Raw genomic sequence first — 27,914 nt, forward strand, 5'->3', positions numbered from 1 at the left:
ACTCTCTACTCTACTCTCTACTCTACTCTCTACTCTACTCTCTACTCTACTCTCTACTCTACTCTCTACTCTACTCTCTACTCTACTCTCTACTCTACTCTCTACTCTACTCTCTACTCTACTCTCTACTCTACTCTCTTGCTTATTCTCTAGTCCACTGACTATATATGTGGATGCAATGGTAGAGATATACAAGGCACTATCTCAGAAATGACAACATTACTGTATATACTACATTACTGCACTATAGCTTTCAAAGCGTGCTATCTTTTCATCTGATACTCCTCAACAGTACGCATGACCCGCGCAGCATACGCCTCCAAATGAAAAATGGCCTTGCTTCCTAGCCGAATACGATGGTCATAGAACGACGTCCACTGCGCAATCTCCGGGATGAGTGTCTCCGGTAGGCGCTTCATCAATGCAAATCCAAGATTCTTGATAATGACAGTAGGCGGGATGCAATGGCTAATCAGCTCGTAGAAAATGCCCCGCGCGCTGACTAGCTGGTCTACACTCCTGTCCTTGAGAATATTAGCCGCTAGCTTGCTAATGACCAATTCCCAGTCTGCCGGAGGCACGGTTGACTCAGGCGTTATGCGGTTGTTCTGTGCATACATTGCCTCAAGCATGAGCAGCGCTTTTCGCATGTTGCCGTTGGCCTCTTTGGTAATGTTGGCAAATACAGTTGGGGCGTCTTGGATATCTACGTTCTCCTTCATTGCCACCTCCTCAAGCACACGGCCCATCTCCTCGGCGGACGGCGAGGCCACTCGCACCAGCAGCGTCCGCGATCTGATTGGCGCCATGATATTCGAAGTCGTGTTGGCAATGAGAATCAGCCTAATATTCGGAGAGTATTTCTCCATGGTACGTCGCAGCGCACTCTGGGCATCTCTCGTTAGCGAGTCTGCTTCGTTTATGACAACCACCTTGAACTTGTGCCTCGCCGTTGTGTCAACCTGCTGTGACTGCGCGATCTCTTTCAGAAGGTCCTGGATAATGACTCGGTCCTGGTTGCCCATATCGCTCGGTGTGATCTCAATGTGGTAGGTCGAGGAGAGTATGTTAAACTCCACTTTCTTGGAGCCCGCCTGTACTATTCGTCCATCTGTCTTGATCCGTGAAACGCTGTTGCCATAGAGCCCTTTGAGAACGGCCATGACCCGCGTCTTCTTGCCCGCACCGGAGGGACCGTAAAACAGCAAATGCGGGAAATCATCGCTAGCGGCGAGGGCAGACAGGCTCTTGGTAAGCCCTTCGTGGTAATCAAGAGATGCCAGGTCTCTTGGTCGGTGTTTATCTACCCACAATGACATTCTCGTTACTCTTTTAATGCGCGTAAATTAAGAAAACGGGACGCGATAAATTGAAAAAGTGACCGGGACGCGTTGCGCGGCACCACACCACCACTACGACCCGTTCCCCAGAACTTTGATATCTACCGGTAGTAACTTAGGAAAGAAAATAGTTGCATTGTCCAATTATTTGCTCAAAGGGAAAATAGGGGTATATCCCTTTTGGTCGAGAGTGGTTATACTGTCCATGGTTCATTGACTTAGTAGGGCCATACATGACCATGTACCGTAACTGTGAATGATTAATGAACTGCATGGAAAAATTATGGCCGTTAGATCTATTTGGTGGATATTTTTGACATAGCCTGTACGATTGCCGTCACACTTGACGTGCGATCAATTAGGCTCTTGTGCCAGTATTGCAGGTCCGTTGTGTTATAATGTACTTGTCTCGAGAACACCTTTATTCTATGAGAATAATAAAAAAATAGCGGAAATAGTAGCATATTACCGGTAAATGAAAGCTTTCGGCAAGCCTTGGTGCTGGAAGACTCAAAATTAGTCCATCCGGGCGGGGGGGGAGAGGACGGTACGGAGGCGACTATAGGTAGACATTCCGAGCCTGGAACTTGCATAGGATTAGAATACAATCTTTCGCCAATTGCTTCCCTGTTTGACACAGCTGATCGATTTCTAGCAGAAGCGACTTTTAACAAGTTTAGAATTGTTGTGTTTACGAGCCTTGCAATTCGGTGTCATTTTAAACAACTGCTTCAGAGAGCAATAATCCCAGCCCACGAAGACATTGAGATTGAGAACTTCGAGTATATAAATGAATTACCTCTGTTAATAGCCACATCTGTCTTCTCGTCGATTATCGTAATGGTTTGTTAGAATGCTTGGTTCTCCAGAGTTCATCGAAGCATTTCCTTCGGATATACCGGTAACATAATTATTTTAATAATAATTGGTTCAATTACCGGTACTAACCTACATGCCAAATAGCCGTTCCGTAATATGCCGATAGTAATCAGCATTTCGTAATATCCTGAGGTATACCATGTCAATCGCACTTTGTGAGCGGGGTGTTATGTTACCAATCTTGAGAATGTCCGGTTGCGAAACTCCTCTAATCATCGCATGTTAAATCATTGCTTTCAATTTTATGTTGCTGAATGTCGCAATTTATAGTCTCCTCATATGTTGTCCAAAGCGATCTTTTTGTACCTGAGATTCAATTCCTATTCAATTGCCAAGTGGTAATTTTGTCCAATTTCGTTACAGGCTGGAATCCAATAATCAAAGGGGGTCGATACGATTTAATCCTGATTACTCTATACCGTTACTCCTATTGTCGTTGTTATCATATTATTCGGCAAACCCCTGCCGTTTCACAAATAAGGGGAACTTCACCCCCTTCAATAACCCACTTATTAGTCTGATAGAAGGCAGATTGTAGAGCTAACGAGAACAAATGAATATTCACGAATAAATAAAAATACAGTCTAGAAGAGTTCCGAGAGCAGCCTGTATATCCACTTGGAGCTCAATGGCGCGAGACGCTTCTGGTCTCCTTCGGCGAAATGAACCTTACCCGGTGCGAGTTCCGAAATGCAGGAAAGCACGGCTGAAATATAATGATAGTCGCTCCATGCCAGGTAGCGGTGCGACTGAGAGGCCAGCCACTCCTGACACTGCTGTATCTCGCGCAGGATAGTGGCATACGACTGTGAGTCACTTCCAAGGCGGTACCCAGACGCCATGACACCGGGCATTGCCAGGGACATGACGATTGAAGTTCTGGCAATGTGACCCGCTCTCAGTGCAACCGAGGACAAAACGTAGTCGAATGGAGAGTGCGAGTTGTACCGGCATGCCTTTTCCTGCTCAAGCACGGGCAACGCCGAGCGGAGCACATGCTGTACCGCCTCTTCGGTGGACGAAGCGACAACAAAGATCTTCTCTAGACACAGTCGCTGTTCTCCTACAAGGATGCGCGCAATGCGAGATATGGCTTCATAATGCTCCCCTGAAGATGGAGCCACCGAGAACTTGGACAGCTCAGCGTCTAGCGACTCGACGCTCATGCGCGGCGCGCCATCACTCGCCGACAGAAGCAGGTCGTCGTAGGCTTTACGGCAGATGAGAGCCAGCCGCGTGAAGGTTTCTTCAGCACGCTGGCCTAGCTGCTCACTGAGGTAGTCCTCATCGTACGTTGGTTCGTAGCGCGAGAGGTCAACGTCCGAGAACTGTAGGCTGGCCAGCGGGCTCGTGGCACTCCTGACCGCATTGAGGGTGTCGAGAAAGAGCACCTGGCGCCACAGATGACGCCGCAGGTTCTTCATGGGGATGTTTGACGACGCGTAGAACACGTCCGGGTCGCGCTGGAGGCCCATGGCCAGGGCGCATTGAACGAGATTCGCCACCATCTGGCGCCCGGAGATGCCGTGGCGCGAGTCAAGCTCCTCTGAGCCAAGGACTGTCTTATTGACGCAGATGTAGCAGAGCGTCTGGATGAGCGGGATTGTCGACTCGTGGTGGAGGTTGGTGAGCTTGACGCCGCATGCGGCGAGCGTTTGCAGCCCTTCGCCAAAGTAGGTGCGCTCGGCATACGCTTCAGCGGCCTCTGGAGAGCTCACCTCGGACATGAGCAGATCTACGAGCCCGCGGCGCTCCCAGTCATCCGGGAGGGTCTTGCGTGCGAGGTAGAAGACCATGAGTAGCAGGCCAATCTTGTGGATCTGGTCCGTCTTGAACACTACGCTGTAGTCGTGGCTGAGCGGGAGGTACTCGGAGAAGACGCTGAACTGCTTGGGTAGAGCGTGCAATCGAGTGAGGTCGTCGATGCTCGACTGACGCAGCAGGAGGAGGTCGCTGAGGTCATTGCGCAGCTGCATTGGGCTCACGGCATGGAAAAGGCTGTTGACGTAGAGCAAGAATCGCTCAACGAGGAAGTCGCACACTTTGGGGCTCTGCGGCACGAACTCGAGCAGGATCTGGAGCCACGCATTGGAGCGGCGTTGCGGGTTTCTCATGCGTAGCGTGAACTCGTCGATGACGTCTGCCTGATTTTGCCGGTGCGCGTCTAGCGGTAATGGGACCGTCGTCGAGAGGGTCGCATTGAGCCGGAAGTTGACACGGTGGTGGAGCTGTCTCACGAACTCGTCGGCTGGCGGCAGTGGGCAGTTGAACCCGGGGCGGAACCGCACTACTCCTCCCTGAGAGACGGTGAGCACGGGCTTGTAGAAGAGATTGAGCCTCTGCTGGTCGTAGATGTGGTTGAGTCCTTGGTAGACGGGGTCCACCTCGTTGGCTACAGAATTGGCGACATCGCTACCTATGGTAGCGCCTATGGTTGTGCCCACGGTCGTGCCTATGGCTGTTGATGCGGGACGGAACAGCTCCTGACTGAACGGCCTGAACTGGCTATGGCCGTCCAACAATTGGCTGAATGATGATTGGAAAGCTCCGTCGGGGGGTAATTGGAATCCGCTGGTGGAGGGCGCGTCGAGCATGAGAAGCGCGTCAGAACTCGCGGCGGTGATGGTACTTCGACCCAAGGTTGGGTATGAAGAAGTGGCCACCACTGCTGAGTTAGGCGTCGTGCTGCTATTTGTCAACGTTGTGCTGCTGCTGCTACTCGCATTGTTGCTGCTTGTCGTGGTGCTGTTTTTCTCGGCGAACTTCTGGAAGACTTCCTCCTTGGTCTGGTATTTACAGCACGAGGCTGACCCGAGGGCGACACAGGACCCACAGGGGTGATTGCGATCGCATTTGAGCTTGCGCTGGCGACACGTTTCGCAGGACACAGGCACTCTTCGGCGCTTGCGCTTGGGCCTGGTCGATTCAAGGCCGGCCGCCAAGAGCGCCGAGACGTAAGCCTCGGACAAGCCCTGGAGGTCGCCTTCGGAACTGTGTCCCCTGGCCGGCGGCGGCTGTCCCAGCGCGTCCATCTGTTCAGGCTTCCTGTCTGAATAGCTTCGTTCTCGCATGGGTAGTAGGCAACTAAGAGACATTTAATAAATACTACACTACTTGGCGCATTGGTCCAGGGGGGAAATGGGGGTCTGTGCATTCAATTATATATACTACTGTATTTCAACCGATCAATCTGTATTCTAACTCCAGCCGGAGACACTTTGGCTGGATATCCCCCCTTCTATGTGCGGCTCACGTCTCTCCCGGATATAGCGGCATTACTAAGAGGGGCGGGGGGAGGAGGGGGCCCGGGAGGAGGAGGGGCTTTCAATGGGGAGGGGTCGAGTGGCTGCGATTCACTTACATGATGCTACGTCACGCAAAGCCTCGGTGGAACAACAACTCTGAACTCCGTATCGGGCGAGTGTCGATGAGAAAGCGGATGAGGCATTGCCTTGCCCGTCCTAATATGTCGTTGAATAGGGCAATCCATCTCCGAGGAACACCGGGTCCTTTGTGTAAGGGTCCATGCGGCGTATGCGGCTCGGAAGTTTTTCCGGGCGCGGAGCGCGGCTTTACTCCTTGCTCCGGGTGTCAGACAGGTTCACCCCGGACCTGACTTTTATAAGCGAGGCGTTGCCCACAGGTCTTGCCAGAGGGTCTAGAGCGTCTAGATCGATTACTGACCCCAGATATTAATCAGCTCAACGAAGCCCGGGGCAATCTCTGGGGAGAGACGGAGTTGCGACAAATTGTAAATAAGGCCTGGACCTATGTTGAGCTGCGCTTTGGGTATGTACATGTGGGAGGGGATTTAATAAAGTGCTCGATGATGTGATGGTGTGCGATGTGAGGAATATGCACCTCGTGTAGAAGGATAGACGGCTGTATGTACTCTATTGTTCGGGAATTGACTGTCTCGACGATCCCGGGGCATCGTGCATGCGGCACAAACGCTTCCATCCCACGCGAAACTTCCATCTATATCGAATATGTTCGACTGACTCTTCATATGTGATACACAGGTACTGTGCATGTGCGTTGTTCTACTGCCTAGATTGATGCCCAGCATTGCATTTATCAGCCGTGGCTCAGCGTTAATTCGTAGACACAGCGCCCATGTACTTATCAGCCGTGGCTCAGCGTTGATTAGACACGGTAGTCTAGATGGGCTTGGTGGATCGGAGTCCTGTGCAAGGTTTGTGAGCCGCATTGGTCTCCCTAATACCGGCACTTTCGCCGTACCGGTCCATTAACATTGCTATATGCATAATCATTCTACAATCTTCATAATCGCTGTACCGTGCAGTAAAATCTTTATAATCACTATACAAGCTTCATGATTACTATAATCACTCACGATCGCTGTAGGACAATAAGCCCCAGTCAGTCCCAACATGCAATGCTAACAATGCCAAGATGGGGATATATTGGGTGGTGAGGCTCCAGCATTACCAATGCTACAACAAGTTCATAATACACATCTCCTGTGGAGTACAATAGTGTAGCGTGGCATAGTTAAGCCTCATCGAGTCCAATATGCAGGGCCCAGAATGTGGTCCATCGCTGAGCTTCACGTATACCGTACTACCGTAGTTGTACTGCAGTACCGTAGTATTGGTAAGCACATGCTATATACAGCTGGATTGATTGGCCCACCAGAAGGGTAAGTATTTGGGACCCGCTCGGCCTTCTGGCAGTAGCATATAATTATAAATTACGTACTACCGGTAGTATACTGTACAGTTTTAACCAAAGTATGAACATAGACTACCTGCTACACAGTAGTCCACCGTAGTACGCTTACAGTATTAGTACATAGTAGTAGTCTACTGTACCCGTAGTATATGTATCACAGTTCTAGAATTGTAGTATGTATGAATGTAGGCTACCCATTACAATATATATACAGTAGTACACCCGTAGTACAGTACAGTACTAGTTGTACATAGTGGGTGAAAGTTTCAAAACGGCGGCTCGTACAGCCGTTTCAGGGGGTGAAAAATGTCGGAAAAGAGGGGTGGTGGGAACGGGGCTTCCCGAAGCGGCAATTGCTAACATGCAATATCACATGGAGGGAAGGAAGAAAAAAAAAACCAAAAAAAACCAAAAAAAAACAGCAAGACGGCGACAGGGGTTCCTGGCAGTTCAATGTACCACGAGAGTACGAAAGTATGGAGGATGGTAATTTTGGACTGGTTAATGACGCGTCATTGGATATACAAAAACCGTTCCAAAAGTACAGGTTGTGTTTTGTTTTGTTTTGGGTTCACATTACTACGATGCTGTTTTAGGAGCGGTGATATGATGCGCGTGTGTAATGGACATGGCTCACACTCACACACTCACACACCTCCTTTTTCATCCGCCTTCATATACCATGGCGAGGGCTCTTGGAATCCGCAACCGAGAAAGAGTCCATTCTCCGTTCAAGGGAGCTCTGTTTTCTTCTGGACCTCTTAGTTCTCTCGTAGATATAGTTTATCATAATTTTAAAGTACATCGGTAAACAAATACACTATCTACCCCGTACCAATCTGTGTGTTCAGATACACTGTGTAAGATCTCACCGGTAGTCCAAGGACCCCAAGCTATAATAGCCCAGCCAAAGACGTCAGCATTCAAACGCACGCACTCCAGTCAAGTCAGGAAAGCAGCGTTAGTTACAGGCATAACGGGGGGGTTAATATTACAGCAGTCCACCCAATTACATCACCAACGCTCCACTCCCCCCTGCTTTTTCCCTGCGAATCAAAAAATACAGGGAAAAAATCGAGAGCTGCCACATACCCTCTCCTCCCCCCTTTACCACCCCCTATCCATCCGCAGTCGATTCGGCTCTTGACACGGTTCGCCTTCGAACCTGTAGACTTGGTATCGAACCTCTAGAGTTGGTATTTTTTAAGGGCGTCCCTGCCATTTTTTCCCCCTTAAAGCCCACCCCTTCCAGGAAATCGTCCAAATGTCGGACCCGGCTCCTCCTCGCGTCTCGTCGCGCCTGTCAAACTCGGCCAAGATTTCTAACTCCATATCGCGACGGGTCCACCGCGAGATCCGGTTCGGCGACTATATCCTCGGGTCCACCCTGGGCCAGGGCGAGTTTGGCAAGGTCAAGCTTGGCTGGCGCAAAGACGGAAAGCAACCTGAGCAGGTAAGTCCCCTTTCTGCCCCCCCCCCCCCCCCCCTTGATAATTGACTCTCCACTAACCAAACAGGTCGCAATCAAACTCATCCGTAAGGACACGGTGCCGCCCAAGTCCAACCGCGAGACCAAGGTGTTCCGCGAAATCAATGCATTGAAGATCCTCACCCACCCCAACATCGTCCACCTCGAGCAGGTCATCCAGAACGACAAGTACATTGGCATTGTGCTCGAATACGCGTCCGGCGGTGAGCTATTTGACCACATCCTCACCCACCGGTATCTCAAGGACTCGGTCGCGTGCCGGCTGTTTGCCCAGCTCGTGTCAGGAGTGCATTACCTGCACTCCAAGGGCATTGTCCATCGCGACCTCAAGCTCGAAAACCTGCTCCTCGACAAGCACAAGAACATCATCATTACCGACTTTGGGTTTGCAAACTCGTTCAAGGCCTCCTCCGACGGGTCCATCTTCGACCTCATGAGCACAAGCTGTGGATCGCCCTGCTACGCGGCGCCCGAGCTGGTCGTGTCGGACTCCAAGTACGTCGGCCAGAAGGTCGACGTGTGGTCTTGCGGCGTCATCCTCTACGCCATGCTCGCCGGGTACCTGCCATTTGACGACGACCCTGCCAACCCCGACGGCGACAACATCACGCAGCTCTACAAGTACATCACAACGACTCCACTAACCTTCCCCGAGTATATCCAACCCATGCCACGCGACTTGCTGCGCAAGATCCTCGTGCCCGATCCCGCCAAGCGTGTCGACCTGGCCACCGTACGAGCGCACCCATGGCTGGCGCCCCACGCCCACTTCCTCTCCGTCACGCCGCAGGAGTGGGACCAGAGCTACCTGGCATCCAAGAAGTTCGCGGCGTCCGCCAACACGGCCAATGCGTCCCACTTGTCGCGGTCGCAGAGCGTCCAGGTCAAGTCGACCCCGGCGGCGACCTCTTTCGCCTCGCACGGGTCCTCATCGGCCTCCTCGACCTCGAACCTCAATCAGCCAAACCAGCCGGCGGTGCCACAGAGACAGCACTTGCCGCACCAGACGCACCAGCGGGCCAATTCCGTCATGGTGCCCCCGTCGTACGGCCACCAGCCGCCAGCAATGGCAACACCCCCGGTGCCGCCGCAGCACGCCCCTTCGGGCCATTCCCGGCGCCATTCGGTGCAGATGAACTATCAGAAGGGCATCACGTCCTATGCCCGGTCCCACATTGGCGAATCCAAGCCACCTCAGCCTCAGCAGGACGCCGAGGAACTTGTCGAGTCGTTAGATATCCCCGAGAACGTCTATCCTCCAGCGGAGCAACGACGACGAAGCGTCGCCGTTGCGCCCATATCCGAGAACAACGCCAGTAGCAGCACACCTACAATTGCTGCTACTTCTGACAGTTTGATGGTCCCACCATATAGACAATCCCCCGTCATTGACAGCTCCAACTACAGTTACGATACCACCACGAAACCGCCTGCGGCTCGACTGCCCGGGTCCAAGAAGCCGCGGCCCACTTCTTTTCAGCCCACATCGGTGGGGTTTGGAAACTACGACATCAGCCAGCCACAGCAGCCGCCTCAGCCGCAGCAATCGCTTCCTGTCCAGCAGCAGAGTGACATAAACTTCCGCGTCAATACGTCTTCGGAGCCACGAGTGGCGCTCAATCACGACTCGACGCTCCCCGGTGAGATCAGCCGACCAACGTCCTTCCGGTCCAACCCTTCCACCGCCGCATTGACCAAGATGAACTCGATAGACGAGAACACCACCAAGGATCCACAGCCGATGGCCAAGGATAAGGACAAGGCCAGGGAGATCGAGGAGGAACGCGAAGAGCCGTCTGCGCTGGCACTCAAGGCCGAAAAGGTTGCAAAGCCCATTCCAGCGACTAAGACTTCGCTAAGATCGCTGGAGACTACGGGTGCCAGCAGTGTGGCCAGCACCAAGAAGTCGCACCGGTCACACCGACGGGCCGTAGCCAGCATTTCCTACGGCGCAGACAAGTTCTTCTCCAAGATTCTTGGCAGCGGGAACTCCGCGAGCAATGCCCCTTCTAACCGCAATTCTGTGGCTGTCACTCCGACCCACCGCAGCGGGCATTCGTCTAGCCGGTCAGTTTCGCACTCGAAGCGGCACTCCATGTTTTCCGACGTGAGCGCAGGCGGCGAGGCGACCAATGCATCCTCGTACAGCATTTCCTCCGACAAGCCAGACAAGAAACGATTCTCTCTCAACATTAACAGCTCTGTGAACTCGGCGATGCGGGCGCAGGCGTCGCAGGAGAGCGTTGTAATTGTCAGCAAGCCGTCGCAGAGCAGCTACACGGTTCAGGAGTCGACGCCGCGCAAGGTGCTGGAGCCAGCGCACGACGCCATCAATAGACAGTACCGGTCGAACACAACGCCGACCAAGCCGCGGTCCAACGCATCTGTCCAGAAAGTGCATGACCGGCCGGAGACGCCCAGCACGGCGCGCAAGGTGGTTGATTTCTTCAAGCGACGCAGCAGGATGATCTAGATGTAACACTAATCCGCTCTTTTTAATTTAATCTCTAATTAATTTTGTTTTTACGACCGTCCATCCCTTCGCGAAGCGGACCTACGGGGGAGTTTGGGGGCTGGCCCCCAGTTACCCCATTCAGTTCCCATCGTCCCCTCCAAATGCCCCTGATCAGTCACTGTTTGGACATACCCCAGAGGTAGGAGGATGATTCGAAGGGACGTGCGGCTGACGGGGTTGGGATGAAAATATTCTTTGAAGTGCCGACAAGAAGCGTTACTGACCGACGTCTAGAGAAAAATATTAGCATTTAACGAGGATGTCGCTGTTTAATATGGGACTGAACTCACTCGAGGTGAGCGAGGAGCGGATGATGATGGCCCAGCTCGAGTTTGAATCGCTCTCTGCACTGTTTGAAAGGTATGGAGGCCCCCTAATGGCGGGCAGTTGCTAACAAGGTTGTATAGCCTGCTGACTACTTGCAAGAGCAAATGTGTGCCACCGCGGTACGGTGAGGAGGATCTGAATAAAGGCGAGATGGAATGCATTGACCGGTGTGTGTCCAAGTACTTCAAGACGAACCTCAAGGTCGGCGAGTTCATGCGATCCAAGGGCCATGGGCCGGACTCTATGGCTGGATTCGAAGCATCATTATCTGCGATTGGAAGCGGCGCAATCAGCAAAAAGGACTAACAAATACTACGACGTTTCAAGCGAGTTACGAGGGCGTACCAATGAGTTATGGCGTAAATTAAAGTGCATGTACATAGTAAAGATAACCCCACCATCATCCCCCGGGGACCCGTAATTGGGCCCTGGACACCACCACCGAGTGACATCAAAATAATTTATATTCAAGGCGTTAAATAATGCATGGTTTTTAGAATGGCTTCTCGGCCTTCCACCAGGAGCTGGTCTTGAATGCTTCTGGCGCGATTGGCGCATCGGACTGCGCTCGAATTCGGCCCGTCAGTCTATAATCCCGCTCAAGGAGTTGTCGCTCAAACAAATCAAGGCCGAATCGATCTCGCTTGCCGTTGTTTCGCAGAGCGTGGAGCCCTGACAGACCTCCGCCTGCAACTGTGATCAGCTATTTCAAGTTAGCTCTTCCCAACCCAAAAAAATTTCACCAACTCCTCAGCCATCCTGCAACTTACACCGAAGATCAGTCCATATGGAATAAGAGCCTCAAAGGGAATCATTATGTCTATCGAAATACCTGTCTTCAAGGTTCTGCTGGAAACGATTTTTCGTCAATGGGAGGTTTCCCTTTATGGCTTGGCTGTGATTGGCCGCCCTTCCTCCCAACTGCCGCGCACAACACAACACCAAAAATTAACTCGGCCAAACCAGTACCTTACCAGGCACTTCAACATGGCTACATGGTCGCTGGGAAAGGTCAACCAGTCAATACACATGCCTAGCAAGATCATTAAAACGGTCTAATATAGGTCCTATGTTGCAATTGGGGGACCAGTCCCCCCTCCCATACCTCCCTGGGGCTGGGGCTCTGCTACGCGGAGGTTAGCTGCAATCTCTCCTACGCTCTATGTATGTCAAGGGCCATACAGATACGAAGTTTAGGTCTACGAGTTTGAGTGGATGCATATACACGAGAATCGTCTGCTCAATCTTTTCGTAACATACACAAACGGTAAAACATTAACTTAACCGGATCTTCAATTTTGTTATCCTCTTTTTAGCCACGGCATTTAGATGTTAGAAGGATAAAGCATGACTCGGACGGTGGCACCGAAAGTCTTTGGTGGGAGGTTCTTGCTGAAGGTGGCTCGGACGACGCCAGAGTTGCCGTGGGTTCGAGTGACCTTGCCCCACATGACTCGAATCTTGGTACCTCGGACCTCCTTGGAGGCTCGGTAGACGAAAGCAACTCGCTTACCAAGGTAAAACTGGGCGTCCTGTGGAGTAGCGACACCTTCGATCTGGATCAAGGAGACATTTGGGTTGTTGGTTCGCTTGGATCGCTGGTAGGAAAGGTGCTTGCCCTTAACGTACACTACACTATTGTTAGTCTCTCTCTTCTGTCCTCAAATACCGGGGGGTCTTTATTCCCAAGAATGACGGCTTTTATGACAAGTGTCTATCATAATAAACAACATATAACGACACTTTGAAGGGCCATAAGCGAGTTGTCGTACTATCACTGTTCGTCGTCCAGTCAAACCAATAATAAAATCCTTCTTCTTCCATCTAGAGAATAACCCGGTCTGTTCATCGCTTTAAACATACGTCTGTGAGATTCGGCCATTTTTGATGTGTCGGGGGTCCTACTTGATGTCGAATATCAAGAGAAGAATTATTTTGGTGATGGTCGTTTGGGTGTGGTGAGTGGGTTTCGGCGGCGTCGTACCCTGGCTACTCCCAAGCGCGAGGCCAGCGCAAATTTTTCATAATTATGTTTTCCAGTCCCGGAAAATAACGGGACTATTAAGTTGGGCCATGCCTGCTCGGTCGGTACGGCTGTATAGGGAACTCCCAAACAGGAAAATGGGAGGTGCGCGAACAACAAGGCAATTTATAGGGATAGTCACGTGATATGACTGCCTTTGAGCAAGAACCCTAACTAGGGCTCGCGGTTGGCACGGCTGTACACAGATGGGCTATAAAAGCAGGCCGATCCGCAGAGTTTTGAAAGTTAGACGACGTACTTCATGTAAGTAGAGAGTGTATAGTCGAGTACAAAACAGACCGCTAACAAAAGATATAGAGGATCATTTCTATAGTTTACGTCCTTCTTTGAGCTCTTCTCAAGAGCCACAGAATTCACCCTGGAGGATGAGCGAGTGCCTGCAGACCCTAGAGTGAGGATTTTGATTTTGTTTGGTTGTGGCTCTCGTAGCCCTGCCATCTTTATTTTGCCTTCTATTATAGAGCATTCGATATTTATGATTGCCCTTGGGTTAGTCTATAGTCGCGTTGCTTTTGGAAGGAGCGATGATCTCGGCCCTTTGTATGTGCTTCTTCGGAAGAGTTATTCTGGGTGGGTTTGTATGGCTGTCTGACAGGTTTTAAATTCATTCTAATTTATATGGTCAATAAACATTTGAACCACTTCAGCTACATGCAGAATGCTTCCAATTACATGTACAATATCTGCTAGACTCACTTAAAAGTACATGTAGAGTATATGATATTACTGGTAGCCCATAATTACAAATGAATCGATGCGATTCGCGGAAATCCAAGCGGCGTGCGGCTGTCCTTTCACCATTGTGGGGAAAGTGGGGGTCCACGGACCTAACGGCCGTGTATAGTCCATATTTATTATTAACCAGCTGAGAACAAATATTTTCCGGTTATTTTCATTTAGAAGCGTAGAGTGTAGACTTATCGCGATAATGTCCAACAAGTTAACTCTCGCAGAGGTTTCCAAGCATAACAGCAGCGAGTCCTGCTGGGTCATCATCAACCGTCAAGTGTACGATGTGACGGACTTCCTCACCAGTCATCCCGGAGGACGGAAGGCCATTCTGCGACTGGCCGGCCAGGATGCGACGGAGGACTTCGAAATGATCCACCCCAAGGGCACGATCGAGGAAAACCTCGACGAGTCCGTGCATGTTGGAGAGCTGGACGAGTCCGAGGTCATCGAAACCACCAGCTCCGAAAGCCCGGAGCAACCCAAAGGCACGCTACCGGCCCTGCCGGCGATGCTTAATCTGTACGACTTTGAGGCCACCGCCAAGAGCCTGCTGGCTCCAAAGGCTTGGGCGTATTACTTCTCTGCATCCGATGACCTCCTCACTAAGGACTACAACCAGGAGGCATTCCGCAAGGTCCTGCTCCGGCCCCGCGTTTTTAAAAACGCCGTCAGCGTCAATACGGAGTCCTCCATTGCAGGATACAAGACAAAGTTGCCTGTTTTCGTTGCCCCGGCCGCCATGGCGCGGCTTGCTCACGAGTCCGGTGAGCGAGGCATCGCCGCTGCCTGTGGTCGTGAGGGCATCTTACAGATGATCAGCAACAACGCCTCGATGAAGTTTGAGGATATTGTCGTTGAACCAGTGGACGAGAACCAGAAGTTCTTCTTCCAGCTGTACGTGCAGAACCAGCGTTCCAAGTCCGAGCAGCAGCTGGCAAAGGCGTTTGCGACCGGCCGGTGCCTGGGAGTAGTCCTTACTCTGGATGCTGTAACGCCAGGCAAGCGAGAGGCCGACGAAAGGATGAAGAATGAGGGCGCTACTTTTTCGGAGAACTCGGGACATGGCGAGAAGGACGCTTCGTTCCAGTCTGAGGGTCTCGGCAAGGCTCTATTCAATGGCACAGCGTCGGATCTAGTGTGGGACGAAACGCTGCCATGGCTGAGGAAGCACATCCCCCAGGGCGCACCGATTATCCTCAAGGGGCTCCAGACATTTGAGGACGCTGTCTTGGCCGCCGAGCATGGCACCACTGGCATTCTTCTGTCGAATCACGGGGGTCGAGCTATGGACCAGTGCCAGCCACCACTGCTAATCCTACAGGAACTGAGGGAAAACTGCCCTGAGGTCTTTGACAAGCTAGAAGTGTACATAGACGGTGGTATTCGACGTGGTACCGATGTTGTCAAGGCTCTGTGTCTTGGTGCCAAGCAGGTCGGCATTGGCAGAGCTGCGCTGTATGCATTGGCCGGGTACGGCGCGCAAGGTGTTGAGCGGACGATCCAGATCTTGCGAGAAGAGATCGAGACGGCCATGCGGCTGTTGGGTGTCTACTCGATCGACGAGCTCGGGCCACAGCATGTCAATACTCGGCAGTTGGACGCTCTTGTATACAAGCCTAAGCTTTAGTCTCATTAATTGTTGTCAGATCTAATAGAGATGTCTTTGATCATTATGTTTGATATATAATCGTGCGTTGTAGTCTGATGAATCCAATAGATTGTCTGATAAACCAGATTGCATGCATAAATCGTAGACGTAATCGTAAATCGTAGAAGTTATAACAAGTCGTAGAGGTCGTAACACGTAGTAGAGGTCATAACAAATCGTAGAACTCCTTGATACGCGTATCTAAGCGCTCCAACCACTCCTCAACGTCGTCCGCCTGCGTCTTCGTCACTGTGCAATTGACGATCCAGAAGGACAAACTACATATACGTCCCAACACATCCTTGAGTGGGTCGACTTCAGCCTCCCTCGATAGCTGCTCGTCTGCCTTCTTCAAGTTCTCATAGAACCGCTCGCGCCATTTGGGATACTTATTATTCATGGCCCACTGATCTGCAACTGCAAACGTGTTCCTTCTCACCCACTGGTCGATAGGCGCAATGCCCGAAAACTCCCAGTCGATTATGCCTGAGAGCTGTTTTGCTTTTACGTCGTACATGAGGTTGCCCAGGTGGAGGTCCTGGTGTGCTAGTACAAGGCGCTTGGAATTGAGCCTCTCTCGCACTGCCGGGGTAAGTAAATTGATGACTCTTTCCAGCTGAGCAGCAAAAGCACCACGAAGAGGCTTGCAATTGTCGTGAATCAGCACCACAAAAAGGTCGCGCTCAAGTCTCCGTACGATGTAATCTGCTGTGCAATTGAATGGCCCGCCCACTTGCAGCTCATCAAACGTGACTTCCGGGTAATCGTCCCAGTACTCTTTGATGTGCGGAGTCTCGTATCCTACTTCTTCGCTCAGGGGCCCCGGGACAATCTGGGCGGTACGCTGATCGATGACCAGCCCCCCAAGCTGGGTAAAGGTGTGCTTAGCAGCCTCAACGAAAATACCCACCAGGCGGTCGACCACCGTCTCATCAAACTCCTCTTCGCTCAATTGCCTCCACACATTCGCCAGGGGTTCACCAGGAACCTCTGAAAGCAGCACGTACTCGTACCCCAGCTCGTCGGTGTCGCTGCTCCAGGCCACGACGTCGGGCACGGGGCACGACGGCACGTTCCGCTTGACCCATTTGAGGCAGGCCACTTCATTCTCAGTCTTGTACCCAGGCAGTGCCGGGCGAGACACTCGCATATAGTACTGCCCTGACTGGTGAGCTACGCGGTATATTTTGTGGTAGGCTCCAAACACGTCTTTGGGCACTTCGACCGAGGCGGGCCTAGACCCCAATTTGAAGGTGAGAAGATCCCACAGCCGCCTTTCCTCTACGTCTAATTCAGTTGGTGAGTCCATTATCAGCGATTATAACAAATTGAATGGATAGTTGTGGCCCAGCATAAGTAGCCTGTTTCTCCCCACCCCCTGAGTGCAGTCGTGCGGCGCGTCACGTGGATTCCATACACCTGATGTCATCGAGCGCCGCACAGAGTACGGCGACATACCGGCATGCACCAGTGTCTCATAAGCGCCCCGAAGACCTAATGATAACGCACCACAATTGAAGTACATCCGCCAGCCACGGATGCGGAAAAAAATCCTCCTGGATGCTAATTGACACCTTGCCAGGCCAGGGATGGCGGCTCGTCTCCAAATTCAGCGAGTCTATAGGCGCCTTGTGGCAGCCTGCAAGAGACAAGGACCAGACATGCCACTTGCATAATAGAGTTTTCCATGGGACGGTTACAACTGCCCTGGCTGTTTCAGAGCGAGCGTTGAGTAGAGGACCCGACAACAGTTCACATTCTTTTATCGCTCAATTCTGGACACCTTTTGTTAGCTGCCAGCAGTGAGAGATTTCAGAGCGGTACAATGCACGACGATAAGCCATTGTCTGTAAAAATCCCAGAAGAGGACAAGTTTTTGTTGGAGGTCATTGAGGACCCCGGGAAGTTCCTGTTCTTCCCGCAGGACGAGATCCTCACGGGGCCGGTGAACTTCCACGTATGGGAGAATCGGCTGACCTCCGAGTTGACCAAAATCCACCTCGGGTTCAAGACGTTCCTCAATGACGGCACCGTCGTCTGCGCGGACCCGGGGCGCGAAAGTGAGCTCGAGGAGAACCTCAACAAGCTGCTGGACGAGGCCATCCGCATGACCATCAAGCTCTCGCCGCGGGCCATGGTGCGAAACAAGCACGGGTTCGTAGCATTGACGACACTGCGGCATGCGTTCAGCGGTAGCGCCGCGCGGTACCTGTTTGACGTCGTCAAGCGCGGCCTGGCTCCAATTAACCCTGACGAGTCGGTCCTGCAGCGGGCTGAGCGGTTCGAGCGCACTTACCACACTCTGGTGCAGGCGGGAATCACGCTGAGCCAGTTCTTCGCCATCATGGCGACCCTGTCCTGCAATAATGAGAAGCTCACGCACATCATTAAGAATAAGGGAGACGTGGAGCTCGAGGCGGACAATCTGCTGAAGCTCACCTCGGAGATCAACCAGGTATACCCGGAGGTGTTTGTCGACGAGGACCGAGAAAATGCGTTCGAGGCCCGCGAAAACAAGCTGCGAGCCCGCAAGTCGCACCGCTACAGGCCGCGGGACGCTACTCACCGTTGTACGCGATGCGGCTTTATTGGCCACCGCTCGACCTTCTGCAAGATCGACTGGGATGTCATTCAGAAGTACCGCAACACGCGTAATAAGGACGATAGAGTGTATACGAGGACCAACATTCTTTTCAAGTAGCCAATTCATTTCGTATTGCGATTGCCCTGCCGTACACTTTTGTTTCGTGAAGAAACCACTATCATTTGGCTAAGCGTCCTATGTATGACTTTGGTAGTTTTTTCTATACAGGCATGGGCTATGATCAGTTTTTTAATTTATTCTCGCATTGATATTCGAGGGCCAGTCCTCGAGTTCTCGTAGCTCTGCTTCGCGGAGGAACCCTCTACTGTTTGGTTAATTCCTCTGTATATATTTCTAGGTCAACACCCATTAACATAAACTATTCCATTCAATTGTCTAATATATTTTCTCTCTATGATACCCTAATTGGTTACCAGCTTCTTAAATCCGCTTCGCGAAGGGCCCCTCTCTCATTTGGCTCAGTCATCTGGGCTGGGTTACATAAGCACAGATTTTAAGACTATTCTGTAGTATGGTCTTGTAAAACTGCTCCAGTATTGCAGCATTAATAATTCTTAATAATTCTTCACCTTCTGCTTGAATATAACCACTAATGCTAATATGGCCACAGACTTCATGCAATTCAATAAGAACAATTTAAGCTGGAAACACTGGGTGAACTTATTAAAATTTCCGCTACAATTACTCACCTTTTTGTCTTCTATTCTCTCTCTTCAATTCTTATCACCTTACAGAGACGTATTACGACAGTGCTAATGATTGGTCTGACAATACATGACATTTTGGTAGGCATGATAACTACGGAATATCCGCCATGTTAACATAATCAACAACTTGTGTCTATCGATCACTGTAGAATAGAATATATAATAAATCACGAAGATTCCGCATCTTTAAAACTGGTTCCGCAAGCGCCATATCCAACCTTGCTTTGGCAATACCTCGGATGAAAAACATAAAGTGCCGGGCCGGAGATCACCACCGCCGACACTTTTCCAATTTTCATTTCCCCTGTAACTGTGCTAACTAGAGTAATGCACGTTCTAGTATGTATAGAGCGATGCGTCCTTACTGAGGAACCAAAGAGACTAACCGCGTAGCTAACCAACGACGACGGTCCACCGGGTGTGGATTCGCCGTACATCCACTACTTCGTCGAGGCTGTTCGCAAGTACACGGACTGGGACCTGTCCATCGCGCTTCCCCACCAGCAGCGGTCTTGGATTGGCAAGGCACACATCATGGGCCAGGACATCACGGCCAGCTACGTATACCCGGGTGAGGAAGTCGGAGAGCCCTTTGAGGGGCCGATAGACGCCCCGAAGGCCGACTCGGACGAGCAGGCATGGGTCCTGCTAGACGGCACCCCTGCCTCGTGCGCCAACATCGGCATCCACCACCTGTTCAAGGAGAAGGGCCCTGTTGATCTGGTCCTGTCGGGCCCAAACTACGGGAGAAACTGCACCGCGCTGTACATTATGTCGAGTGGTACGGTTGGTGCATCGATGGAGTCGGCGCTGTGCGGCGTCAAGTCTATTGCGCTCTCTTTCTCGTTCAAGCAGAAGGGTGTGCATGAGCCCGAACATATTAGAGAAGCATCGCGGATTTCTGTTGAGTTGATCAAGAATCTATACGAGAACTGGAGCGAGGATGCGCAGCTGTATGCCGTCAACGTTCCGCTGGTGGACACTCTCAATGGGAAGACCCCCATTCGCTATGCGCCAATTCTAGAGAACCAGTGGGGGGCTTCGTTTGATGGTGGAAAGTCTACCGAAGGCAAGCTCGTGTTTAAGTGGAACCCGGACTTTGGAGCATGTGCAAGGAGTGTTGCTGCAAGCAGTCCTGGGAACGACGGCTGGGTCGTAGCCAATGACATGATCTCGTAAGTAACATTTTGCATTGGAGGGTATTGGAATGGTAGAAGTACTAACCGAAAATAGTGTGACGCCGCTGGTGGCCTCGTTCAAGCAGTGTCGACAGACCTCTGGGCAGATCCATCTGTAAGTAAACTGGCATAGGCGCGAATGTATGTAGCACATCGTATGCAGAATACAGACCGCCGACATTTTTTGACCATCAGACGTTAATTGGTTTTAGCAACAATGCGTGTAACCCAACTAGCAACGGAACCACCGAGGAGGAGAAGGTCGTGTGCGCTGTGTCGATACCCAAGTCGAACTATCTCTACCCAGTCTGGGAGAAAGCGCTTTCTGAGCAATTTGGCGATAGATTGACCCTTGTAGATGAACCGCCAAAAGTTGGGAAAGCGTTCCATTACGCAGACTACGACGATCTGGACTTTGATAGACTCGGGTCCGGCGATGCCAACTACCTCGCCTGCTCATACGTGTATCGAAAGGGCCTTATTCGTAAGCACTTCCTCACCAATACCGTCCAGGTATACACTGCTAAGAATCCCGCTTCCATACTAAAAGAAGCATATCCGCCCTCTTTCCACCTCGAAGTAGACTACGCCGAGTTCCTGGACGACGCACTCGACGAGTCGTATGAACTGCGTATGCAGGTCGAAGAGTCCGACGGCAAAGCCACCTGGATCCTCAAGCCTAGCATGTCTGACCGAGGGCAAGGGATCAGGCTCTTCAAAACTCTCGACCAGCTGCAGGCCATCTTCGACGAATTCGATGAGGGTGTTACCACCGATGACGAGGACGAGGAAGTCTCTCGGCCAGAGAGTGACGAAGACAACAATGGCGTCATTACCTCGCAGATGCGCCATTTCGTCGTTCAGAAGTATCTTGACAACCCGCTCATCCTTGCTGAGCATGGCGGCCGCAAGTTCCACATCAGGACCTACGTCCTGGCTTCGGGAGCGCTCAACGTCTACGTCTACCGTCATATGCTAGCGCTCTTTGCGCTCTCCACGTACAGTCGCCCCAGCAAAGACGATAGCGACCATATCCCTCTCCATGGACACCTCACAAACACGTGTCTACAGGGAGAGAGCAAAGATGAAGAGTCGGTGAACCTGTTCTGGGAGCTCAAGGGCCTCTCCGATAAGGACAAGTCACATATCTTCAAGCAGATCTGCGAAATTACCGGTGAGGTATTCAAGGCGGCGTCGGTCGTGGACAGAATCAACTTCCAGCCACTGGATACTGCGTTCGAGTTTTACGGCCTTGACTTCCTGGTGTTGGATGACTTCTCTGTCAAGCTTCTTGAGATCAATGCCTATCCTGACTTCAAGCAGACTGGAGACGATCTCAAGCAGGTCATTGAGGGTCTTTTCTCTGCAGCCACGAAAACGGTAATCGCACCTTACTTTGACGAACAGACTGATGCGTCTGAGGATCTGACGCCTGTCCTCAAATCAAGTCTCAACAACTGGTAACCGTCTGACTAACCGTAGTCTTGATTATTAAAAATACCGATTGAAGTCCATGTTAATAATATTTATTTTCTGATAGATCTGAGTCCCGTAACAATTAAATCATGTCGTTAATTAACAATCTAGATAAACGCTGTAAAATAGGGCTATACGTTATAACAATTAATAAATAAAGTGCAGAGACTCTATGCCTCAAAATCACTGTCGCTAAAGTCCGACTCTGCATTGTCTCCAGCCTCGGACATGCCTTCGCCATCACCGCTCATCTCCTTGCACCAGCCATACACCATGCTGCGGAAACGATCCGCTCGAAGCAACCCCATGCGAACATTTGTCATGCACCGAATGAATTCCTCGCTTCTCTGCTGAGCTATCTGTGTCAACTGCCGGGTTTCCTCCGCAGCCTCGCGGGAGATGCCAAAGTCACGATCTATCTTGACCCGAGGCATGGCGAAGAATGGGTCTACCTCCTGGTTCGTCTGGTTCCGAGTAATGCGTCGCTCGGCGCCATTGGTCTCCTCCCCTTCGCCCTTTACCTCTCCGTCCGGCGTCTTGTTGTCATTAGTCTTCGTTCCGTTAGTCTCGCTCTGTCTCTTGGCAACCTCGTTGTCTTCGTTCAGGTGGTCGTACTCCGGCAGGTCGAGCTTCCGCGGCAGCACGTATCGCGGATCGTCGCCCAGAAATGCCGCCATGAGCTTCGAAAACTGCACGACATGCTTCTGCTCCTCGCATATAATGTCCAGCGCCGTCATGGCCAGCTTACTGATCGTGTTCGTGGTAAATGTCCGCGATACCCCGGCATGGGTGGGCACCTCCGATGGATGGCTAACCGGTGCTAATAGGTCCTCCAGCTTTATGCTTCCGTACGGGTTTAGCTCGTCCTCGGCGTCCTCAATCTCTTCTTCAAACACAGCCGCGTCCTCCCCGGACACCAAGGCAAGCTCTTTGGCCTTTGCATGGCTCACTTTCCGTTTTTTGTATATGACAGCACGCTTCTGCCCGGCGTACTGCACCACCTTGACCCCGTAGCCGTCCTCCGCAGTAGGCACCATGCGGCCCTCGTAAACCTCCCGCGCGTCTCGCTTGAGCTTGTGCCCTCGGTTCGAAAAGGCCGGGCCGATGCTTTCTTCTTCAGAGTCAGAGGCATCCTCAGGACGCTCTACCGCCTCTTTAAACCTCGCAATCTGGTTCAGCGTCTCCTCATCCATCCTGTATGCAGTGATACGTGCAATATTTTATGGGCCTGGCTTGTCGTCAAACAGTGGAAAATGTCCCAATGAAGAGCCGAGCAGCATTTGCCCTAGGTAAAGTGCACGGCTGAAACATTGAAAATTCAGCCGCACGAGCCGCACCACTTTATGGAACGAACTTGTACGTAGTTTATAGTGAGCTTTTAAAGTAGTATATATTATTTTTAAAAAGTAATCTTTACATTGGCATTTTGGCTTGTATATATATTAAAAATAAAAAGGAAATGGGTGAAGAACATCGTACTTAAAGCAATTCCATAAGTTGCGATACTATTTTGAACAGCAGAGGACATCTGCAATTCCTTCAAAAGGCCTATCTCTTGTAGCTGGTCCTATTTTTTTTACCGTTATTGCAATTAATGGGTGAAATTAATCACTCTTCATTTTCATTTTGCAAGGAGCCGATTGCAATCACAAAATTCATTTGACATCAGCTCATCTCTGAGTATTATAAGGCAAGTTGTAATGATAATACCGTATTATTACGAGTTATACATAGATTCTGGTAATATAAAAAAAATTAAGGTCACGTCAAGTACAATAGTGCAATACTGTCATCATATTCATAATATCTAGCTTATACAGTACCTTGCCTGGCTGTGAAGCTTATACCGCCTTATGGCCTGGCCGTGGAGTAGTATCGTTAAAGAGACGCATTTTCCCTGCAAACTCGTTTGGTGCAACAATCACACCAGTCTCCGCCTCATACTTGAGCCAGTACTCAAGCAGCTCGGCAAGGATCTTAGGCTCTTGCTTGGCAATGTTATGAATCTCACCCTTGTCGTTTGACAAGTCATACAATTCCCAATCCGCCTCTTCTTCTCCAGCAGTAGGAATATAAACTGCCTTGTAATTGCCTCGTCGTACCGCACGCTGGCCAAATAGCTCCCACCCAGTAACAGTAGTGTCAGAGTGTACCTTGGCCAGAGCATCTCCCAGATGGGCCACCCACGAGCCGCCCTTTGGAATGAGCACTTCTCGCCCTCGGAAGCTCTGGCCCACCGGCGGAACTCCAGCCAAGTCAAGAACAGTCGGCAGGATGTCCATTACTGTAGTGAACTCTTTGGAAATTCGTGCGCCATTGATAAGAGGCTTGTAGGACACAATTAGCGGACATCGAATACCACCCTCCAAAGTATACCCCTTACTCAGCTGCGACGGAGCAGTAGAGGCCTGGGCCCATCGTGGACCGTACCAAATGAAGGAGTCGAAATTACCAATGTTCTCATAAGAATTGTTGAAATATTTCACTGGTGGATTGGCAGAGAGCATTGGAATAGCTTCCAAAATGGAGCCCTCTGCGCCATTATCCGACATAAACAAGACAAAGGTATTGTCAAGCTGGCCATTCTGCTCCAAGTAGTTAACAACCCGACCAACGTTTTTGTCCAAAAGCTCGACCATTGCGGCATAAATCTCCATAGTCCGAGCAGAAAACTTTTTCTCGTCATCGCTCAATTCATTCCATTCCTTCTCAGACGTTACGATTGGCGCGATGGTGCTATTTTCTTCAATGAGTCCAAGCTCTCGCTGAGCCTGGAGTCGCTTCTCTCGCAAAGCATTAGGGCCATCATCGTAGAATCCCTTATACTTCTCGATGACTTCCCGTGGTGCCTGCAGTGGCCAATGCGGGGCCGTGAATGGCAGATAGGCAAAGAAAGGCTTATCCGAGTCGGTACTCTTAAGCTGCGCGACTAGCTGGGTCGCGAAGTAGTCTGACGAATAAAAGTCTTTAAGACTATTGTGATCCACAAACTCATCATTCTTCGAGTAGAGTGGAGGAAGGAACGCAAGAGCTGGCTTTTCTAGGGTACCCGGCTCGTAAGCATAGTGGTTACCAGCACCCGGCAGCAATGCAAAGGACTCTTGGAAACCCCGAGCGGCTGGGGTTCGCTCTTTCGTCAGGCCGAGATGCCACTTGCCGGACATGAGAGTTCTATAGCCGTTATCCGACAAGATCTCTGGCAGGGCAGCTACCCGGTCGTTGAGGTATCCCTCATATCCGGGCTTACCTTTCCAAACTTCGGGGTATCGGTTAATGGTCTCAGCCATCTGGCCCAGACCTGCCAAATGGTTATCGGTGCCACTAAAGAGCATCGATCGCGTTGGAGAGCACGCAGAAGCAGTATGAAAATCTGTGAAACGAATACCATTGTTTGCCAATTTTTCAAGATTTGGGGTGTGGATCTCTCCACCAAATGGCGAGAGGTCTGACCAGCCCAAGTCATCAGCCACAATAATCAGGAAGTTTGGTCTAGGCGCCATTGTTCTTTTTTGAGCTACAGGGGAGATATTAATCTAACATATAGATGCTGTTTATAAACAAAAATTAATTGGCTTCGCAAAGATCTTGACGTAGTGCTTCGCTGCAGACCGAAAGTTAGGGTCGTGGTTTAAGCCACTTTCAATGACGAAATTGGCTGTGGCTCTGATGAATGTTGGGAAAAGATACGTACATGTTCGTGTGGCTGACGATTATAATTGGCCGTAGGGGTTTCGCAATGCAAGTAACTTACTTCTTGAGGCCCCACCCCACACAAATGTCGTGATTGTGCAATCAGTCGTGGTGATAGCGACAAGCGGGCATCGACTCGCCCCGAGTTAGACGGAGTTGGCATTTGGGCCCTGAACGTAATTGCATCTCTCAAATATTTGCCCCAATCAAACAGCGTTTTTCTCTTTAATTTGTATTATGTCAGCAGATCGAATATATTCGACATCTGTTTGCCAATTTTTCTCTGCTCAGGTGTGGCATCGTGAACGTGCGGCTCGCCGACCCTCATAATCACGACATCGCATGCGGCGGTGGTGAGATCACGATATTGACCCCACGACTAAAGGGGGATCGGACAAGCCATCGGACCAGGCGGTGCATTCACGATAAAGGCTGTTAATGGATAGCTTTTACCCCGATTAGTAAGTTATTAGTTGAATTTGGGCTCGGCGGGTTCCGATAATACGACAGGTGGGGGAGTCGAAGAACATGGTCCACGACGGGCGTCCTAGGCAATTGTGCAATTGCGGGTAAAATCACGTTTAGAAATAGTTTACTGTACGTTGTGTATGACTGGAATAACTTATTCAATGAGAATAAATTTACATCTCAAAATTAATTTATAAAGTCACAATGATCTCATATCAATGATCATCCAACAAAGATGAGTTCAATTGAGAAGAACGCTGAGTCGGTGTCGGTGTCTGAGAGCCAAGAGTCGATAGACACTTCGGCTACCAGGGCCGCTTATAGAAAACTTGACTTTATCCTTCTGCCTTTGCTGTTTCTCGGCTTCTTCGGGCTGCAATTGGACCGTGGGAACATCGGCAATGCTCTGACAGACACCATTTTGGAAGATCTAAATATCACAGTTGATACTATTAATACTGGTACGCAGTTACTCTCTGCAGGCATTATCATTTTTGAAATCCCGTCCAACATCCTACTGCAAAAGATTGGTGCCCGGCGGTGGATTACGGCGCAGATTATCGCATGGGGGCTCATTGCTACCTTGCAAGCGTTCGTCAAGACGCGAAGCACATTCCTACTCACCCGATTTCTTTTGGGCGTGGGAGAAGCAGGATTCATTCCTGGCACTCTTTACTACCTCTCCACTTTCTATCGCCAGGGTCAGTATGCTAAGCGAAACACCATCTTCTTCCTCGGCAACCAAGCCGGGAGTGCATTCTCAGGACTGCTTAGTGCTGGTATACTGAGGCTCGAAGGAAAGAATGGCCTGGCTGGATGGCAGTGGCTATTTATTATCGATGGCCTCATAACGATATTTGTCGGTGTTCTATGGTTCTTCCTGCTGCCTGAATCGCCAACGAACATGTCTCCATTGGCATTCCCTAGGCTCAAGCTTTTGGATAAGGAGTCTTCCGATCTCATTATCGAGCAGCTTCTCTTGGACGATAAAGAAAAAACCAATAGTTCCGTCAGGATTACCGCCAAAGACGTCGGTAATGTGTACCTCAACTGGAGAACGTGGCAGCACATCCTGGTTACCTTCATCCCTATGCTTACAGTGCAGGCATCGACCTATTTTCCGCTTATTGTCAAGTCGTTGGGATACACAAAGCTCAAGGCAAACGCCATGTCTTCAGTTGGTGGGTTTATTCAAATGCCAGTGCTCCTCATACTCGCTTGGTACTCTGACTACTCGCGGCACCGTGGAATTGCCACCATCATCCCGCAGGCTCTGACAATGCTATTCATTGGCCTACTTTATGGTCTTAAGAGTCCGAAACAGAAGTACGCTGCCGTTGTGCTCACCCAATCGTTCATGGCTTCTTTCCATGTTATGAATGTTACATGGACGTCTGCCAACTGCGTGCTTCCTGTTCAGCGGTCGCTGACCCTTGCTGGTGTCGTCATGGCAGCAAATTTGGGCCAGCTGGCAGGTGCAACTATTTTTGGCGCCCAGTACGCTCCAACGTTTGATACCTCGTTTATCATCTGCATCTGCATTCTTGGGGGCGCTGTGGTGTACACGGCTGCCGTCATTCTCGGCTACCGATTCTGCAATGGTCAAATTAAGAAATATCGGGCAGAGAACCCGCAGGAGGTTAGAGAAGCAGACCAAATTGGAGTTGACGAGGACGGGAATGATGTATCGGCCAAGCATATAGCCCAGATTCGGCGAGAGAGGGGAATTCTTTACGTTTATTAGTTTTCTGTGCTTTTTTTCATTGCAGTCGTGTGATTAGCTATAAAAGTGTTTGTTGATTATTTATGTGAATTGACTTTATTTACTGTACTAGCGGCCCCTTCCGATTAGATACCGGTAGAAGCACCAAGTAGCACATGCCAGAGTGATTAATCAATGAACTTGTACCGGTTATCGGTTACTTATTGAATGTTGTTTATTTACATTGATTATATTAGGGACTTTGCCGAGTAGATAGAAGCATTTATCTGATTTGATTGAGTCCGAATGTTGTTTGAATGGTGTAAATATGTGCTGATTGATATTTATGTGAACTAATCTTACTGGACCCGTACTAGAACTGTTAGTCGTAACAAGTATTTGACAATTGATCGTAAATC

General features: G+C 50.5%; 14 protein-coding genes across 14 annotated transcripts; 7 read left to right on the top strand and 7 right to left on the bottom strand.

Annotated features, from left to right (window-relative positions):
- Positions 1–263: 263 nt before the first annotated feature.
- On the bottom strand, positions 264–1,319 carry RFC5 (replication factor C subunit 5; the record flags this gene model as incomplete). Its single annotated transcript, XM_076685430.1, has 1 exon — positions 264–1,319. One exon carries the CDS (start codon positions 1,317–1,319, stop codon positions 264–266), a length of 1,056 nt encoding a protein of 351 aa, XP_076540244.1.
- Positions 1,320–2,803: 1,484 nt separating this feature from the next.
- Positions 2,804–5,290, bottom strand: TRVA0_025S00122 (uncharacterized protein; the record flags this gene model as incomplete). The annotated part of the gene is made up of 1 exon (XM_076685431.1): positions 2,804–5,290. One exon carries the CDS (start codon positions 5,288–5,290, stop codon positions 2,804–2,806), a length of 2,487 nt encoding a protein of 828 aa, XP_076540245.1.
- Positions 5,291–8,178: 2,888 nt separating this feature from the next.
- On the top strand, positions 8,179–10,876 carry KIN4 (serine/threonine-protein kinase Kin4p; the record flags this gene model as incomplete). The annotated part of the gene is made up of 2 exons (XM_076685432.1): positions 8,179–8,367; positions 8,432–10,876. 2 exons carry the CDS (start codon positions 8,179–8,181, stop codon positions 10,874–10,876), a joined length of 2,634 nt encoding a protein of 877 aa, XP_076540246.1.
- Positions 10,877–11,177: 301 nt separating this feature from the next.
- TIM12 (Tim12p) lies at positions 11,178–11,551 on the top strand (the record flags this gene model as incomplete). Its single annotated transcript, XM_076685433.1, has 2 exons — positions 11,178–11,278; positions 11,326–11,551. 2 exons carry the CDS (start codon positions 11,178–11,180, stop codon positions 11,549–11,551), a joined length of 327 nt encoding a protein of 108 aa, XP_076540247.1.
- Positions 11,552–11,738: 187 nt separating this feature from the next.
- Positions 11,739–12,060, bottom strand: TRVA0_025S00188 (NADH dehydrogenase [ubiquinone] 1 alpha subcomplex subunit 1; the record flags this gene model as incomplete). The annotated part of the gene is made up of 2 exons (XM_076685434.1): positions 11,739–11,948; positions 12,016–12,060. 2 exons carry the CDS (start codon positions 12,058–12,060, stop codon positions 11,739–11,741), a joined length of 255 nt encoding a protein of 84 aa, XP_076540248.1.
- Positions 12,061–12,570: 510 nt separating this feature from the next.
- RPL33A (eL33 family ribosomal protein) lies at positions 12,571–13,127 on the bottom strand (the record flags this gene model as incomplete). The annotated part of the gene is made up of 2 exons (XM_076685435.1): positions 12,571–12,875; positions 13,109–13,127. The coding sequence occupies 2 exons, from the start codon at positions 13,125–13,127 to the stop codon at positions 12,571–12,573; spliced, it is 324 nt and encodes a 107-aa protein (XP_076540249.1).
- Positions 13,128–13,517: 390 nt separating this feature from the next.
- TRVA0_025S00232 (uncharacterized protein) lies at positions 13,518–13,881 on the top strand (the record flags this gene model as incomplete). The annotated part of the gene is made up of 2 exons (XM_076685436.1): positions 13,518–13,532; positions 13,587–13,881. Exon 2 carries the CDS (start codon positions 13,765–13,767, stop codon positions 13,879–13,881), a length of 117 nt encoding a protein of 38 aa, XP_076540250.1. The 5' UTR covers positions 13,518–13,532; positions 13,587–13,764.
- A 336-nt stretch (positions 13,882–14,217) lies between these two features.
- CYB2 (FMN-dependent alpha-hydroxy acid dehydrogenase) lies at positions 14,218–15,648 on the top strand (the record flags this gene model as incomplete). Its single annotated transcript, XM_076685437.1, has 1 exon — positions 14,218–15,648. One exon carries the CDS (start codon positions 14,218–14,220, stop codon positions 15,646–15,648), a length of 1,431 nt encoding a protein of 476 aa, XP_076540251.1.
- Positions 15,649–15,835: 187 nt separating this feature from the next.
- On the bottom strand, positions 15,836–16,819 carry TRVA0_025S00276 (phosphotransferase family protein; the record flags this gene model as incomplete). The annotated part of the gene is made up of 1 exon (XM_076685438.1): positions 15,836–16,819. The coding sequence occupies one exon, from the start codon at positions 16,817–16,819 to the stop codon at positions 15,836–15,838; it is 984 nt and encodes a 327-aa protein (XP_076540252.1).
- A 675-nt stretch (positions 16,820–17,494) lies between these two features.
- Positions 17,495–18,370, top strand: TRVA0_025S00298 (uncharacterized protein; the record flags this gene model as incomplete). The annotated part of the gene is made up of 1 exon (XM_076685439.1): positions 17,495–18,370. The coding sequence occupies one exon, from the start codon at positions 17,495–17,497 to the stop codon at positions 18,368–18,370; it is 876 nt and encodes a 291-aa protein (XP_076540253.1).
- Positions 18,371–19,308: 938 nt separating this feature from the next.
- Positions 19,309–21,623, top strand: PBY1 (putative tubulin tyrosine ligase; the record flags this gene model as incomplete). The annotated part of the gene is made up of 4 exons (XM_076685440.1): positions 19,309–19,320; positions 19,375–20,156; positions 20,215–20,274; positions 20,372–21,623. 4 exons carry the CDS (start codon positions 19,309–19,311, stop codon positions 21,621–21,623), a joined length of 2,106 nt encoding a protein of 701 aa, XP_076540254.1.
- A 182-nt stretch (positions 21,624–21,805) lies between these two features.
- Positions 21,806–22,828, bottom strand: RXT2 (Rxt2p; the record flags this gene model as incomplete). The annotated part of the gene is made up of 1 exon (XM_076685441.1): positions 21,806–22,828. The coding sequence occupies one exon, from the start codon at positions 22,826–22,828 to the stop codon at positions 21,806–21,808; it is 1,023 nt and encodes a 340-aa protein (XP_076540255.1).
- Positions 22,829–23,476: 648 nt separating this feature from the next.
- On the bottom strand, positions 23,477–24,967 carry TRVA0_025S00364 (uncharacterized protein; the record flags this gene model as incomplete). The annotated part of the gene is made up of 1 exon (XM_076685442.1): positions 23,477–24,967. The coding sequence occupies one exon, from the start codon at positions 24,965–24,967 to the stop codon at positions 23,477–23,479; it is 1,491 nt and encodes a 496-aa protein (XP_076540256.1).
- A 1,061-nt stretch (positions 24,968–26,028) lies between these two features.
- On the top strand, positions 26,029–27,537 carry FEN2 (pantothenate transporter Fen2p; the record flags this gene model as incomplete). Its single annotated transcript, XM_076685443.1, has 1 exon — positions 26,029–27,537. The coding sequence occupies one exon, from the start codon at positions 26,029–26,031 to the stop codon at positions 27,535–27,537; it is 1,509 nt and encodes a 502-aa protein (XP_076540257.1).
- Between the last annotated feature and the right edge of the window lie 377 nt (positions 27,538–27,914).

This window comes from Trichomonascus vanleenenianus (assembly GCF_965637985.1).
Source record: "Trichomonascus vanleenenianus strain CLIB 3782 genome assembly, contig: TRVA0_025S, whole genome shotgun sequence".
NCBI lineage: Eukaryota > Fungi > Ascomycota > Dipodascomycetes > Dipodascales > Trichomonascaceae > Blastobotrys > Blastobotrys vanleenenianus.